Consider the following 18410-nt stretch of genomic DNA (forward strand, 5'->3'; position numbering starts at 1 on the left):
GCTCACTATAATAGCAAAGAAGAAAGATATGAATAGGTAGTCTACTGAAACGCCACTTTCTGTTGCCTCATCCTTGGTGGATATGCATTTTCAGATCTCCTCAAGCATCATTTAATAAATACAGCTCATTTGATACCCGATGGTATGCTGAAAGTCAGTAATTCATTGAATTAAATTGTCCTGATGTGATAAACCTTGGGGTGCATAAAAGACACATCCCTGAAGTTGAGGGAGCAACCTCTGTGCTCAGGTACACAAACCATTACTGTGCAATTGTATTCTGAGAAGGTTGCTTTCAGTAGATTACTAGAAAATTAAAATGTATAGTTTACATTAATCTTTTGATTGAATCCAAATTACTCTGAAGTATGTTTTAACCCACACCTTTATTTAGCCACAATTAAATTATTAATGTTCTATATTTGAAGATGTAAATTATCAATTTACATATACATCACTTTATACAATCCAGAGACTCATTTTCTTACAGGGATCCACAGTAAATCCAAGAAACATAACACATTCAATGATAGACCGCACCCAACAGAACAAGCAAACAGCCAATGCGCAGAAGGCAATAAAACCAACCAAATAAGTCACCATAGCACAAGGCTGGAAATAAATATCTCCCAAGACGTAAACTACAAGATAAGAATGATAATGGCTATAATCTCATCTTGTTCGAGAAAAGTTACATACGTACATGTTTAAATGAATTATGTGGAGCAGGACTTGCGCCCGTTTCCTCGAGATATTCATCCCAGTTGAAGTCAGGTTCCTCACCACCTGATCCTCCATCTGCTTAAACAGGATAAAAAGTTACTTGTCATCAAGACTTGCCATAGAAAGCTGACAAGTATGTATAAATACTTTTCCACAAACTAGCAGTACCAAAAACCCACACAGGCCTTAGTTCTCAATGTAACCCCACATTCTGCAATCTGATAGAATTCAACAGCTTCATTAATTCCAGAGTACATAGCTCTATACCCATCAGGAACCAGAGGCCAAGTACAATGGTCAGAGACATATATGCATTAATAATACCAATAACTAAACCCGTTGCTTGAAAAAAAACTGACAAAGTAAATCTTTACCTCATTATAATTCACTTTAAAAAAAAGGAGAGGGGGAAATTCCAGAAATGTCACAATTGTAAGGATTACAGAGTAAATGCAACTACACAGAACAAGTGGGAGGATGAGTTATTAGGTACCAGAAAATTTTGCACTTTACAGTTGAGAAACAAAAGAAGCCTCATTAGATAATGAAATATTTATAATACAAAAAAAATTTCCAATTATCAACCAAGCAAGCTGAAAAACAAATTTAAAATTGTCTAAAATGGCATTAGATCCAGAGTAACAATCATTTTGTCCTTCTTTACACTTGTGTATTGATGAATAACAATAAACAATCTTGAATCTTGCTGTTGGGATATTTAAGCTTTCAGCTCAGTCTGTTTGCACAAACAGCAATGTTTCCCCATAGTGCCCAACTTGAACATGGCCATTTGCAAGCACAAGAGCAGTGTGTTACGCCGAGTGTGTGAGCGTGATGGTTAGAATGAATTCATGTTAATAACCATAATACTGGATACTGAAAAGCCTGGAGAGAGGGGGCACGGAAAGGATGTTTCTTTTGTCAGCACTTATACAACAGATGCACAACACCAATCCTTTCCTTCTGAGCTTGGCTACAAGATCGGCTACTAAACCACTCTTCTTGATGGATGCCGAATATCCACCACCAGAGTATATGCAATATCCTAACTGCCCTCTGTGCTTTTTGCCAAGTGGAGCAGGAAAATTAAAGACCCGAGAAAGGGTGGCAGAAGGCAGTCAACAGAAGCTCCCTTCCCCTTGTTTGTGTTCTACTTCATGCTCTAGGATTTCACAGGCATCGAGGACATCAGGCCCTATTCCCAGTATGTCACTGTGCTACCACTGCTTGTGGTTTGCCTGCCTGAGAGACTGGAAATACCCACAATAACAACAGGGTCTAAAATATGGGCTGAAAATGCAAGATTTCACTCTATCCATGCACGATAAATAAACATCTAAAGTTTGTGGAACAAATCACTGGAGCAAGATAGAACTAAATTAAGCAAAAATAAAACAAATGTAATGATTAATCAATTCTTCGTCAAGCACAAAATGTTGTTGCTTTGCTCATCTGCAAGACGATGAAACCACAATTCCTGTCACTCAATGACATGAATAGAGTGGGCATAGAGAGGAGATTTCCATTAGCAGATGAGTCTAGGATCTGAAGGAATGGCCTCTGAATATAGGGATGTTCTTTTGAACTGAGATGAAGAGGAATTTATGAAGTCGAGGGCCTTGGAGGCTAGGAGATTGGGTATATTTAAGGCAAGACAGATGCAGATTGGCAAGGGCATTAAGAGTTATGGGAAAGTTGGTGGGAGAATGTGGTTGAGAAAATAATTCAGCCATGATTGAATAGCAAGCAGAGTAATGGGCCAAATGGCCTAATTCTGCTCCTATGCCTTATGATCTTAAATCCCAAAAGAATTCAACATGGAGAGCAGCATTCAACTCTGGAGACCGAGGTGATTTCAATGATGTGTTGAATGTGGGGGCTCATGGGGTGATAGCTGATGACAAGAGGAACTCTATCCTCATTAAGGCAGCAGGAAGATGGGGTGAGCACAGATGTCCGGGAAATGGAGGAGATTGGGGTGAGGGCAGTGTCAATGATGGAGGAAGGGAAACCCCGTTCTTTGCAGAATTCCATGCATTTCAACACACTATTCTCCACCATCTAGAACAGGATCCTACCACCAAATACACATTTTCCCCCCAACTCTCGCTGTCTGCAGGGATTGCTCCCTCCATAATTCCCTTGTCTATTCATCCCTCCCACTAATCTCCCTCCTGGCACATACCCCTGCAAGTGAATGAAATGCTACACCTGCCCACTTACCTCCTCCTTTGCCTCCATTAAGGGCCCCAAACAGTCCTTCCAGGTGAGGCAACTCTTCACCTGCGAATCTGTTGGGGTCGTCTACTATATATACTTTATTGTCGCCAATCAATTGATACTAGAACATACAATCATCACAGCGATATTTGATTCTGCGCTTCCTGCTCCCTGGATTACAAATCAATAGAAAATATTAAAAATTTAAATTATAAATCATAAATAGAAAATAGAAAAATGGAAAGTAAGGTAGTGCAAAAAAACCAAGATGCAGGTTCAGATATTTGGAGGGCACGGCCCAGATCCGGGTCAGGATCCATTCAGCAGTCTTATCACAGTTAGAAAGAAGCTGTTCCCAAAACTGGCCATACGAGTCTTCAAGCTCCTGAGCCATCTCCCAGAGGGAAGAGGGATGAAAAGTGTGTTGGCTGGGTGGGTTGTGTCCTTGATTATCCTGGCAGCACTGCTCCGACACCATGCGGTGTAAAGTGAGTCCAAGGACGGAAGATTGGTTTGTGTGATGTGCTGCGCCATGTTCACGATCTTCTGCAGCTTCTTCCAGTCTTGGACAGGACAACTTCCATACCAGATTGTGATGCACCCTAGAAGAATGCTTTCTACGGTGCAGCTATAAAAATTAGTGAGGGTTTTAGGGGACAGGCCAAATTTCTTTAGTTTTCTCAGGAAGTAAAGGCACTGGTGGGCCTTCTTGGCAGTGAACTCTGCTTGGTTGGACCAAGTCAGGTCATTTGTGATATTGACCCCAAGGAACTTACAGCTTTTGACCTGTTCCACTTGTGCACCACCGATGTAAATTGCTCCCAACAAGTCCTCCTCTGCATTGGTGAAACCCAACGTAAATTGGGGAACGCTTTGTTAAGCACCTCCGGTCCATCAGCCAGGAGCAGAATTTCCTGGTGATCAACCATTTAAAATTCCTTCCGGTGACCAACCATTTTAATTCCTATCCCCATTCCCATTCCAATATGTTGGTCCATGGTCTCCACTTTTGCTGTGTGACGCCACTCTCAGGTTGGAGGAACAACACTTCATATTCCGTCTGGGTTGCCTCCACCTGATGACATAAACATTGATTTCTCCTTCTGTTAAAAATTTCCCTCCCTCTCCGTCTTCTTCTATTCACCACTCCAGCCTGTTTCCTCTTCTCCTCACCCGGCTATCGCCTACCCTTGGTGTCCCTCCTCCATCTCTTTCTCCCATGGTCCACTCTCATATCATATTCCTTCTTCTCCAGCCCTTTACCTTTCCCTCTCACCTGCCCACCTGGTTTCACCTATCACTTTCTAACTAATCCTCCTTCCCCTCCCCCACCTTTTTATTCTGGTGTCTTCCCCCTTCCTTTCCAGTCCTGAAGAACGGTCTCGGTCCGAAATTTCGACTGTTTATTAATTTCCATAGATGCTGCCTGACCTGCTGAGTTCCTCGAAAATTTTGTGTACTGCTTTGGATTTCCAGCATCTGCTGAATCTCGTGCTTAAAAATCAGAGGTGATGGTTTCCTGGGCGGAACTAAGCAGAGCTGGGAGAGCCAAGAATAGTCAGTGAGGCTGGTTGGTGGCCACTTTTCCCATGCCTACTCGTACTTGTCTCAACTATGCCTGTGATCCTCTCCCACACCGTTATTCACTTCCAAGTTGGAGCAGTTCTGGGGAACCGAAACTTTTTGTAAGCTCAGATCCGCCTATCTCAGAGGAACAGGGACCAGAATGACCACCACTGCAAGGTGACTGCTAAAGATCAAAAAAATTCCAAACACATCCACAACCCCCTCAGAAGAACACCATCTTACCACAGATCATGTAGGTGAAGTATGTCTAATAACAAATAAGAACTACTAGATGAAATGACGAATTTGCAAATTTGGACTGAGAAGATCAAAAGGTGTTCCAAGTGTCCTGTCTTCTCAAACAAGTAATTCTTGTTAAAGTTATTGATTTTGATTTAATTGTGTGTTTTATTGCTGCTGCATACAGATGATACTGGAAGTGATCAAAAGAAAAAAAAAAGAGAAAATCTTGGAAATATTCTATTGAACAGGTAGCATCTGTAAAGACAAGTGAACATCTCTGAGCAATTACTTTTATTAGATTGGTTCTAATGAAAGACCTATGCCCTGAAATGTCGGTTCGATTTCTCTTGCTACAGATACTGCCTGATGTATTATTTCTGCCATTGGCTTTTTTCTTTTTGCTAAAATACCGGCTATCATTGCACATTGGTTACAAGTTTAGAGGTGACACACAGGTTGAAAAGTCTAGATAGGGTGAATGAGGAGAGGATGTTTCCTACAGTGAGGGAGTCTAGGATCAGAAGGTACAGCCTCAGAATAGAAGGGATGTTCCATTGAGAACAAGGATGAGGAGGAATTTCTTTAGCCAGAGGGTGGTAAATCTGTGAAACTCATTGCCACAGACAGCAGTGCAGGCTAACTCACTGGGTATATTTAAAACAGAGGTAGATAGACTCTTGATTAATAAGAACGCCAAAGGTTACAGGGAGAAGGTAGGAGAGTGGAATTGAGGAGAATAAGCAGCCAGCCATGATGGAATGGCAGACAAGAATCAATGGGCCAAATGTCTTATGACAAGCCTAAAAATCAAAAAGGCTCATTAAATTTCAGATTGTGTAGAGTCAATGTCTATCTGGTTCGTGACCTCCCAAACAGAAATTTCATTTTATTCAAACCCGTGACACTGTATTCAATGGTGAGGTCTTAGTAAAACGTAACCACATACAGCCACTGGGAAAACAGCAAAGGAAATGCAATGGGTCACGGTAGATCACTGCATGGCTGGAGGTTTACAAAGTAGAAAATAAACTTTTATTTTCAAAGTGCATACAGTACATGTTACCAAACAGTATCCTGAGATCCATTTTCTAGTAGGCATTCACAGCAGACCAAAGTACAAGAGAATCAATAAAAAAAAACTACTCAAAGATTCAAGATTTTTTAAAATGTCATTTCCAGTACACAAGTGTAATGGAGAATGAAATAATTGTTACTCCAGATCTGATGTACACGGGAGTAGAAGGAAATAAAACTGAGAATATGAGTTGTAGAGCCCTTGAAAGCGACTCCAAAAGTCATGCTCAAAGATCAGTTCTGTATTGTGGTGACTGAAGACATCCATGCTGGTTCAGGAGACTGACAGCTGAAGGGCAAGGTGAAACGTAGGTGAGGGATAAGACACATTGAACGGCGCTTTGTGAAAGCGAGTAGACTTCAGGGGCTAGTTTGGGTTGCTACCAGGCCAAGGTGCTTGATGTCATCTTGTATATCCAGTGGAACTGTGTCTGCATGCATCATAACCAGAGAGAAAAAAATCAGATAAAATTTAAACAAACTGCACAGAACAACTGGATCACACTGAACAATCGAATATTTAATTAAATTCCTATGCACAGTGCAAAAAGAGGTGCTACAATACAACTTTGGCCAGCATATCTGCAATTAATTCCTCTCACTCAGTACAAAGCTTTAACTGAGTTTTATTGCACACATACTCTTCCAGTCCAAAATGTGTGTCAATTGCTACAAGGGAGTTCTTCTGGGACACAAAAGCACTGGGAATCATTGCTTGAGCTCCAAAAACAGTTTCCACTGGCAAGAGGCTCAGTCACTGGAGCGGTCAGACTTAAGATGAATGCTTTAAATAAAATGCCTGGGTGGAATTTCTGCACAGTGGGTTGTTATGACCAGGCATGCCCAATCAGAAAAAAAGCAGCTATTTAATAGTGGTTTTCAAAGTGTATTGGTTATTTACTTAAACATTAAAGGAAAATAGGCCTAAGAGCAAGAACGGGAGATTGGGATTATTTGCAAAGCTCCTTCAAAGAGCTGGCATGACGATTCAAATGATCTCCTCCTGTGCTGATCGTTCCATAATTCCTCAAAGAAGCAGTTGACAATCCAGGGCAAAGCCGCAAGTGTCCCTTGGAAAGCCATAACAAGCAGAGAAATATAGCAGAACTAAAAAGGGAAAAAAATCAGACTCTGCAGCATGCACAGGCTTGCAGACTTCCCATCTTCTTCTGAATGGCAAAAGGTGAGAATCCAGCATTCAATGGATGCTACACTGACTTGACAAAAAGTTGCCTTCTTCCTTCTGGTCTGGAAGGTTTTATTTGTGCCTCTGATTTCACTGTTAAGTGAGAGAATGAAAAGTTGACCACAGCTAGCAAAGTTCTCATTCAGTATGGAGCTGGAATTCGATTACACACACCGGTGGCCACCTTATTCGGGACATCCTGTACCGAATAAAGTGGCCATTGACTTGTGGTCTTCTGCTGCTGTAGCCCATCCACTTCAAGGTTTGAGGTGTTGTACGTTCAATGATGCTCTTGTGCACACCACTGTTGTAACACATGGTTTATTTGAGTTAATGGCGCCTTCCTGTCAGTTTGAACCAGTCTGACCATTCCCCTCTGACTGCTCGTTTACAAGGCATTTTCCACACACAGAACTGCCGCTCACTGGATTTTAATTCCACAAAATTCACCGTAAACTCTAAAGACTGCTTTGCATGAAAATCCTAGGTGATCAGCAGGTTCTGACATACTCAAACTACTCCGCCTGGCACCAACAATCATTCCACGGTCAAAGTCAACTTAGATCAGGTTTCTTCCCCATTTTGACGTTTGGTCTGAGCAACAACTGAACCTCTTGACCACACCTGCATGCTTTTATGCATTGAGTTGTTGCCACATGATTGGCTGATTAGATATGTGATTAACAAGCAGTTGTACAGGTGAACTAATTAAGTGGTCACTGAGTTAACAGTCCCAATTTTCCCTGGAGGTGCTTCCCATTTCAAGGTTTATGTGCATCATAAACTTAGGAGGGTTAATGGCGCTAACGGCAACTCCTTTGTTTGCATCTTCAGAAACAGCTCTATTTCTATCTTTAATGTCTCTATTTTCCCTTTTTAGGGTTCTTTTGAAGACCCTGACATGGAGTTACAGATGACTATGGTTCTTTATGGGATCTCGGGGCTCTGGAGACAGGCGGATCGAGGGTCGGCGTCACGACAGGAGACCCACGTGTTGTCGGGGGAGTCAGGAAATTTGCTGTGTACCTGGAGACCCTGGATCTTTGCGATCTTCGGGGACAGAGCTCGAAAAAAGCAGCGTAACGGACTTTTAACATCATAAACCAGCGAGCTGTTTGTTATGTCTCCCCGCTTGCTGGGAAAGTGGAGACACCCCTTTCTCCCTTATTAGGGGGAGAGAGAGAACCTGCGGTATGTTGAAAACCGGGCAAAACGCGAAGTCTTGGAGTAACTGCAAGTCTGTGTCTTTGCTATTGCTTTGCTCACGCTTGAGTGCTCGGTGGTGGTGCCAATGCTTATTTTTGCCAGTGGGGGGGGGAGAAAGGAGGATTGTTGCTTGTTGCTGCTTACGCGTGGGAGGGGGGAGCGGGGGGGGGTACTTTGCAGTTCTAACATTTAACTGTTGTTCATTCTTTGGGACACTCCTCTGTTTTTGTGTATGGGTGCGAAGCAACAGCATTTCAGGATGTATATTTTATACATTTCCCTGACATTAAATATACCTTTGAACATGTTCACCATCCATTGTGTAGATTCACTATTTTTCCATTCAAACCCCAGCTGTTATAAACATGGTCTTTACTGGCAAATTGATACACTGCAGTTTTTATCCATCCAGACTGTCTGAGAAACGTACACTGGCAAGATGAAATGACCAAAGTGAGTAGTGACATCTCAGGTCTATCTTCTTGTAAAAACTGACTGCTGTTTATTTCCAACTACATTTTGCTGTTGTTCCTTCCTGCACCTTGGATGACAACCTTGCTGTTTCTTTAGCATTCTTGTCGATTTTACGAGGCCAAGTTGTTAGCTTGATGCTCAACCCAGTGCTGATGGAAAGCTGCAAGGAGCTGGCCAAATTTGAAACAGGGTCTATTTGCACCCGAGTCCAATGCAGATGCCTCTACAACACTGGCTGGCTTCAGATTGCGCTGGACTGCATATTCCAGTCAACTCATTAAAACAAATTTTCTTCTTTCCTATATTCATATAGAAATTAACTGCAAAGCTTCAGCTACCCTTCGCAGAATCTTTGGAAAAATACCCCTTGTGTTACAACAGACTAAACAATCCAATCCATCATGCAAGGAAGGTAACCAACCTTTCTTTTGAAATGATCAGTCGAAGCTCAAGAAAGACCAGGTGGTTAAATTGCTACAAGTTTCAAGAGAAAAATCAATACCTAGGAATTAGATTTCACCCAGTTTGGTATGCTAACCCTCAATATATTCTGGAATATATTTTAATATTTGCTAATTTTTTGTGGTAATATTTGTGTTGTGTGTAAGTTATATGCATGTTGTTGTGCATCTTGTTCCAGAGGAACGTTGTTTCATTTGGCTGTATGCAGCTGAATAACAATAAGCTTGAACCAGTACACAGTCTGGTTGCCTGAAAAACCATCACTGTGTACGTGATCAAGGCGGCAATCAAAAACTGCCCTTAGCAGGAATAAAATGAAGAATGAATAGCTGAAGTAAGATCAGTATGGTTGCGAATGGGAACTAAACGAGAATCCCCCCCCTCCACCACATCTTTGCTTCACCGATGATAGGGAGAGCATCGGCCAAGAGCAGATGGACAGAATTTCACAAAAGTGAGGGAGGCATATGCGAGTATGATGTGAATAACATAAAGATCACCTCCAGCTCCTGACCCACCACTCCCCTACACTTTCATCTACTAGCCTTCTTACCACCTTGCACCCCCACCACAGTCCTAATGTACTGTTTCAACACAAAATGTCAACGTAGCCCTTTTCAGAGTTGAGAAGTTCAAAGTAAATTTATTATCAGAGTACCTAATGTTCCATACATTAACTTAAGATTAATTTTCTTGCAGGCATTTATAGGTGAATTAAAGAAATAGAATAGAATTTACAAAAAAAATACAAAGATTATCAAACAACCAATGTGTAAAAGACAAAATGTGCAAATAACACTGAGAAGGTGTTGTAAAAAAAAAAATGAGCCTTGAGAATACATCTGTAAACTGTAAAACCAATTCAGAGTAGTGGTGAATGAAGTTATCCACACCAGTCCAGGATCCTGCTGGTGTGGGACCTACAGGTCCCATACCTCTTGCCCGATGGTAGTAGTGAGAGGGGAGCACAGCCTGGGTTGGCAGATGCAGTGAACAATAGATCAATTTTAGATCAGAAATACACTGGTAATCTCCGTACAATGTGCTCCTACCATTCACGTGCCTACTGAACTAAGATCACAAGTTGAATTCAAAATTTTCAATTTGTTTTGGCAAAGGAGGAAACTTATAGTAGGATCAAGAACACATCCAAAATTGGAGAAACACTGAACATGCTAACATGAATTGCCCATGGAATTGCCCGGCAAATTTACCAATGAGTTGATTCAATCACTTGGAAATGACTGCCAATGCAATCCATCCTGTTCAATCATTTTTATGTGATTTTTTTCCCCACAGTAAAAGCAGAAATACTAATTTCTAGACACAACTTTAATTTCCTCAAGAATATATAATGTTTGAGCATTGTCTCTTTATAATGGAGTCATTTGCATTATTTCATAAAAAGCTTTTCTGATAATTATCATTTCTTTCTGTACAAAATACTGAATAATGTAAATCATCTGCATAAATGACTTTGCCATATATCCTGATTATAGCACTGAGGTAGTAAATTAGATAAACAGCTTCTTCATTCTATTCAAGATGGCTTTTGTTTATCTTTTTAAAAATAAGCTCTCAACTACCTTTCTTTCCACATTTTATTTGTGCTTTATTTTCCTGTATTGGTTCCTTTTGGTTTCTCTTTCAGACTACTGATCAGTTTGGTAAACCAGCCACACCGATTGGAAAAACATGTATATCATCTCCAAAATAAATACACACTTCTATTCCAGTTATTCTGCCAGTGCCCATATGAACAAGTTATAGGGTATTGCAATGCCAACACTCAACTGAAAAATCCTAACACTATCATTTACTTTATTCACTGTCATAGAGTAATACCACATGGAATCAGGCCCTTTGACACATTAGGTCAATGCTGACCAGCTGCCCCTCTGTGGACCTACCCAGGTTCTTCATAATACCTTTGTATCTGTCTCAACCATTTCTTCTGGCATCTCATTCCATACATTCACTGCCCTCTACATTATAAAGTTGCTCATCAGGTTGCAGAGGGGTAATGCAATATGATGTGCTAGTTACATCATGCCGTGTATCCAAAACTTAATTACCTTAATTTGGAAATGGAAAAATTTTAATTTTACTTTTAAAGTGGTCTGGATGAAAGAGTTGAGCAATACAAAAGGACTTTGAGATGCTAAAAATTATCAAAGTAGGGAAGGGAATACTTTCAAATTAAATGTCTTTCTATTCTATCTCACACCATCACCACCATCCCCCTTCAAATTCCTCATATCAATCTACTGACACAAACTGCTTCAAGGACGCAAGTGGTCAAATGCAGACAATAAAAGTATAATCAGAAATGCTCAAGTGACAAACAGATGCAGAATAAACTTGATTTTTGGCATTTCTTTGGCTTGTTTAATCAATACAAGCACAAAAATTTGTACCTGAGTCATACTGTTCTCCATTTAAATTGCCTGGACTTTGTGTCTTCTCTGAAAACAAAGTTGTTGGTTCTTGCATACTTGAAATCAAGGACTTTGTTTTTTCGTTCCAAGGACAGTGACACCTAAGTGGAGCATTCAACCATCTCCTCCTGTTTTAGCTCTTGCCACTCAAATTGTTTCTATAAAGAAAATACACATTAGCACAACTAAATAAAAAAAATCATATTCACACACAGCAAACAGAACAACCAAAGGCAAAATACCCTCGAAAGTGATCTCTTAGTTTTAAACTTAACTAATTTTACTGCATCTCTTTGCTGGTGTACTCTAGTCTGTCAGTCTCAAAAATTACCATGTGAAATTAAAGCTCTCAAAAATAAAGCACAGATCCACCACTGAATTAGCCAAAATAAAATTCAAAATAACACGTATTGCAACTGGAAATTATACGTCACAATTTACAATGCACTAAAATGATTAATATTTACCACACTTTCAAATATTCAAGAAATCAAAAAAAACAATTTTTTGTCCAGTTCAATATAATTTAAGGGAATTTTAATGTGGTAGGAATTTCATATGACAGTGCATTAACAAGCTTTGCTTTAATTCAACATTTTTCACTTTTAGTAGTCTGTCTTTGTAATAAGAATCAGTAACCTTTCTTGTCACAGTTACTCAGTAGCCTAATTTTATCACTGGGCCACCAGAACATGTGCTTTTTTGCTACTTCCTGAAGATCTTCCCAAACTGCTTTACTAGTTGTGAATGATTATCTCAGCTAGATAATAGATTAATTATTACTTATTGCTACAGAGTGCATTAGTGTTCACTCAAACCTCAGAAAAATACCTTAACGCCTTCTTTAAAATGAAACTCGAGGAGACTTTCAATGTCATTTCTAGGTAGGATAACAGAAAGAAAATGGCTCTGGGGAATTCTGTATTTTGTCATTTATTACAGAACTTTACACAAAGGAAATATACAGTTCCTATATTCCCCTGCCAAACAAAACTGATCGTAATCTTTACCTCAGAAGTAATGAAAAGTCAGGGCAACTTTTAGAATGCAAACTTTATTGATTCCCCTTACAATCCTCTCGGCAAATGGGATTGCCCAGGGAAAGCACAGTTCCACAAAATCTATAGCTTTCCCACACAAAAAAAATGAACCACATGAACCAGGAGCATGGTCTGTTTTCTTCCATCTTCTTTCTAATATCACAGACTAAAATTTGAGACAAGGTCACATGCAAAGGTTTTTGAGTTTCACTCAACTTTGCTGTCAAATGTAAAAGTACACACATACACAGATGCAAGGAAAAAAAGTTACTTGTAGTGGCGTCACAGGCATATTGAGGCACAACATTCAACACTTTAAAAAAGTTAAACAAATTGTACGAGAACTGTACAACAATGAACACAATTAGAACCAAGATATTAAGCGAAGTCCATTGAAGTACAAAGTGGTCATAGTGCTACTATACCCAAGGCAGTGACTAGGCTTTGTGCAAGTTATCTTAAGGAAGAAGTGGCGAAAGGAAAGTAGCTGTTTGTGAATCTGGTGGTGAGAGACTTCAAACGTCTGCCCAAAAGTAGCAGAGTGTGGGGAGATGTCATAGCCCAGGTGGTGGGGATCTTGGACGCTAGATTTTTTTTTTCTTGAAGCAATGCTTTACGTAGATACCCTTGATGGTGGACAGGGACATGTCGTGATGGTTTAGGCTGAGTCCACTACTTTCCGGAGCATTTTATATTCTTGTGGATGCAAATTACCACACCATGATGCACCCCCTCAGGATACTTCCAACAGTCCAACTAGAAATTTGAGAGACATGCCAGAACTCCTTGAATCTTGAAGAAAGCAGAGACACTGAAATGCCTTCCTTGTGATTACCTCGATAGACTGAGCATAGGACAGGTCATCCAGTATGATAGCACCCAGGAATTTAAAGCTGCACAAACTCATCACCACTCTCCTTCCCTTCCTGTAGTCAACACTCAGTTCTTTAGTTTACCAGCACTGACTGGTGTTTGGTGGCCACACTACTCAAGCAGACATCCTATCCCATTCTTGTACAATGACTCATCACCATCTACGATCCGACCGACAGTGGCAGCATTCGCGATTTTGTACGTAGCATCGGAGGTTTTCTTAGCTGTGCAATTATGTATGTACGTACGTACGTAGAGGGTAGAGCAAAGGGCAAAGCACACAGCCTTGAGGTGCACCTGTATTGATGGTCAGCAAGGAGATGCTGTTACTGACCCTCACCGATTGAGGTCTGCTGATGAGAAAGTTGAATAATAATATTCACTGTCCCAGTAAACATCTGAATGGTTTCCAAATTATTTACTTTCTCTAGTTAAAAAAAAATTAGAAGAAATCTCTCAATCAAAATGTGACACACAAAGGACAATCCAACAAAGCAGAAGTGCACCTTTTGCAAACACACCACGAAATGTTCACAAGAATGATTCCAGCAATGAAAGAATTAACGTATGGGAAGTGACCGATGGCGCTGGGCTTGTACTCGCTGGGGTTCAGAAGAATAAGGGGGGGAATCTCATTGAAACCTATTGAATACTGAGAGGCCTCGATAGAGTGGATGTGGAGAGGATGTCTCCTATAGTGGTGGAGGATGGCACCAGAGGATACAGCATCAAGGACGTCCGTTTGGAATGGAGATGAAGATGACTTTCTTTAGCCAAAGGATAGTGAATCTGTGAAATTCATTGCCCAGAAGGCTCTGGGAGGCCAAGTCACTGGGCATATTTAAAGAGGAGGTTCTTGATTAGTAATGGTTTCAAAGCTTATGAGGAAAAGGCAAGAGAATAAGGTTGATTGAGAGGGTCAATAAATCAACATGATGGAACGGCAGAGCAGACTTAATGGTGAATAGCCTAATTCTGCTCCTACGCCTTTTGACAAAGACTGTCCAACTAATTCTGCAAAGATGCTAACGTGATAGCGGTTGGAACTCAATAAGTGTATAAAGAAAAATTCCTCCGATACCTTCAGAAATTATCTTCTCAGAGAGCAATCACTAACAGACCAGCAACATGACTGAATAAATACAAGAACCACAGCCAAAAGCAATTGTTTTTGTAGATCAGTGATATTTTCCGTTAACCACAAGTATATCCACCACTGTGAAATGAAGTTACTGCAAACTTCCGGAAAAATAATTTACAAGAAAATCTCGAAGTTCTATAATTGGGAAAATGTTTCAAGAAGTAGCCAGTGGCAAGTGGGGAGGGCCCTCATTGCCTTCTGGCTGCCTTCTCTAAAATCTGCCTTTCAGTCTACTCTGCCATATGTTCCTTTTCTTTGGAAGGACACATGAAACATCCTTCATCAAGAAAAAAAATGAAAGGTGGATGATCATGAAAGTTTAAAAAAAATGAAACGTAAAAAAAATTTAAATCCAAAAGGCAATAGGCTGAACTTAAAGTAAATTAATATTTTATCTATCTGCTCCCTCGCTATCACACAATGTTCCAACTGACCTTTCCAAGGTAAATGAATATTAATTTCCATAGTTCAAAGCTCAATAGTGAGTAATTTTGAAGTCTACACACAGATAAAGAAAAATTCAAAATCAATGGATTGTCAGCGTCGAAGCACATATTACCAGGAACTGTTTTTTTTTGAAGGCGATAATCTACTTAAGCATTATCTATTAGGAACAACATATGTGGAAATAGCAGGGAAGCGACATTTTCCTCCTAGACTGGGTATTATCTATAACAGTAAAGCATAATTAACTTACAAGTTACTGATGCATTAGTTATTGATTCATTAATTTTCACACTTACAGAATTAGTGCAGAGTTATGAACTATACTTAGGTGTTCTGCTACTTCACTTTGAAAATTCACGTTCCTGCTGCCAAATGTAAACCAACAACAATTTGATTATCATCTCTCTCCTCACTACCATCATCAGGCAGGAAGTTCAGAAGCTTTAGGACCCACACCACCAGGTTCAGGAACAGTTATTACCCATCGACCATCAAACTCCTGAATTGGCATAGATAACTTCACTCACCTCAATGCTGAATTGACACCGCAACATATTGACCCACTTTCAAGGATACTACTATATGTGTTCTCTGTGTTACTTATTTACATTTCCTTTTAATTTGTACAATTTACCTTTTGCACATTTTTTTGTCAGTCTTTGTGTGTAATTTTTGGTTCTATTATATTTTTTCATTTTCCCGTTAAAAATAGTAAGAACATAAATCTCAAGGCAGTACAGTGACACAATTAACCAGAATCTATTGGTTAATCAGGGTGGCCGTTTATTTGAGACAACTCAAGAACAAAAACTAATTCACGAAAATAGATGGGATTCCCGTTGTTTATTTGGGCCAAGTTTTTGCCAAACAGTTTTTTTTGCCAACATTGGTAATCAATCACATGCACTTGTGTGGCCATTGGAAACTACACTGTGCTTAGAGCAATCAGTTTTTAAATAGTGTCAGTTGTTTGTGCTTGTGTTCAAAAAGCATTGCATGCAACTTATGGATTTTAGGCTGCTGATCATGAAAATCACCTTGAAATTTCCCTAATACACACTTTAAAAAAAAATCACTTATATTTGTTATTTCAATTCAAAATTCAAGACAATTAAAATGTTGCCCACAATGTAAGCTGAAAAGTTTTCTATCTGGTCCAGGCATGCCTGGAGTTTCAGAAAGGCTACAAAAACATCAAGCACACACCATTCTATACACTGCGTTTATAGGGTGACAGCACGATCATGCAACAGACTGCGACTTCTGTCTGACTAGTGCGCCTAGTTTCTCTGCTAAAAGCAAGAAATCGATCGAATACCCCAATCTCTCTTCAGCCATGAGGCCTGTGCTGCATGATGATAGCCTTCCAGTATCATATCCATCAGAGTCTGGAGGAGGCAGACAAAAACGCCATGATGCAGGAACCAGGAATAGAGAACCACACTGGCAGTGTTGCAGATAGTGGGCCCTTTATGTCAAGTGAGCCTCATCTGATAACTCAATCTGAGTTAAGTGACCTGGTCAGAGACTTGGGTTTAATCAAAGGCAAAAGCAAAATTACTGGGTTCAAAACTGCAAGGATGGAATCTGCTGTCATCAGGCACAAACTTCCATGAAGGATTTCGATATTAGAGACAGATGTTTCCCAGAATAACTGATGTCAAGATTAAGGAAGGTAGTTTTATTGGTCCACAAATCAAAATGATCGTCAACGACTGGCAATTTGAAGAACTTCTAGTGGGACCGGAAAAAAAAATCGTATGGAAGGCATTCAAGAACGTTATTGAAAATTATCTTGGCAACTACAGAGCAGCAAACCACATGCAACTGGTTGACAACATGTTTCAAGCATACAAAACCATGAAGAGCAACATGTCACTAAAATTCCATTTTCTGCATTCCTATTTAGACTTCTTCCCAGCAAATCTTGGTGCTGTCAGCGACGAGCATAGTGAAAGGTTTCACTAGGACATTGCGGTCATGGAGAAATTGTATCCGGGCAACTGGAATCCATCAATGCTGGCTGATCATTTTTGGACACTTAAGCGAAAAGCCTCAGACACTGAGTACAAAGCAAAATCATCAACAAAACATTTTTAGCTTAGTTGAACTATTGCAAAGCTTCAGCACCATTATGCAATTAAGCACACTATATCCAATAAAAGTTATTTCCTGTGTCTCCAAAGTCCTATGTGATACTAGTAGTCTGAAATTACATTTATGCTCAGCTTCAAGCAGTCTATCATAACCACAAAAATTAACTTGGGAGGAAGCAACAGTTTCGAAAAAATTTGCTCTTCAGGTGTCGTCTGCACTAGGTGGCTGCACTGATTTTCTTCATTTACAGTCAAAAGAACACGACAGATGAATTCCTCCGTCACCTAACTATTAAGAACTAATACCTTATTTTATAGTTCTGTAGATCTATTGGTAGTGTTCTAATTTGCTCTGTAATTTATTTAAATGCATAAACAGTATTTTATCTTTTTTATACCTTTAATTAGAAGGGGAAATTAATATTGGGCGATAAGGAAATGGCTGAGGCATTGAATGACTATTTCGTGTCGGCCTTCACGGTGGAGGACACGTCTAACATGTCAAAGAATGATGTTATGGACAAAATGGGAGGTGAGGACCTCGATAAAATCATTGTCACTAAAGAGACTGTGATGAGCAAACTAGAGGGCCTGAAGTTAGTTAAGTCCCCTGGTCCTGATGGGATGCATCCCAGGGTGCTGAGGGAACTGGCGGAGGTAGACGCGATGGTAATCATTTACCAAAACTCTCTAGACTCTGGGCAGGTCCCGGCGGATTGGAAGACAGCAAATGTCATGTCACTTTTAAAAAAAGGACATAGGCAAAAGACAGGCAACTATAGGCCAGTTAGCTTAACATCTATAGTCGAGAAAATGCCTGAAGCTGTCATTAAGGAAGAAATATCAAAACATTTAGAAAGGAGTTGTTCCATTAGACAGATGCAGCATGGATTCAGAAAAGGCAGATCCTGTTTGACAAACTTACTGAAGCTCTTTGAGGACATAATGAGTGCAGTGGATAGAGGGGAACAGGTGGATGTCGTATACTTGGATTTCCAGAATGCATTTGATAAGGTGCCACACAAGAGACTTATAAATAAGATACGGCTGCATGGAGTCGGAGTAAGTGTATTGGCATGGATAGTGGATTGGTTAATCAACAGAAGGCACAGAGTTGGTATAAATGGGTGTTTCTCTGGGTGGCAGTCTGTGGTGAGTGGGGTGCCACAGGGGTTGGTGCTGGGCCCACAGCTGTTTACCATTTACCTTGATGATTTGGAA

At 40.2% G+C, this 18410-nt stretch overlaps 1 protein-coding gene across 4 annotated transcripts in view; it reads right to left on the reverse strand.

The window, feature by feature from the left end:
- sfmbt2 (Scm like with four mbt domains 2) overlaps positions 1 to 18410 on the reverse strand; it is a 226443-nt gene that overhangs the window by 194704 nt on the left and 13329 nt on the right. For 3 of the 4 annotated variants that reach the window (XM_072241179.1, XM_072241177.1, XM_072241178.1), the window contains exons 2-3: positions 11572 to 11750; positions 704 to 801 (exon numbers count right to left, since the gene is read on the reverse strand). In XM_072241179.1, coding sequence (XP_072097280.1) covers positions 704 to 801; positions 11572 to 11647 — 174 coding nt within the window. In that variant the 5' untranslated portion in view covers positions 11648 to 11750. The remainder of the gene's footprint in view (positions 1 to 703; positions 802 to 11571; positions 11751 to 18410) is intronic. The other variant, XM_072241180.1, reaches the window with a different exon arrangement.

This window comes from Mobula birostris, chromosome 23 (genome assembly GCF_030028105.1).
Source record: "Mobula birostris isolate sMobBir1 chromosome 23, sMobBir1.hap1, whole genome shotgun sequence".
Lineage (NCBI taxonomy): Eukaryota > Metazoa > Chordata > Chondrichthyes > Myliobatiformes > Myliobatidae > Mobula > Mobula birostris.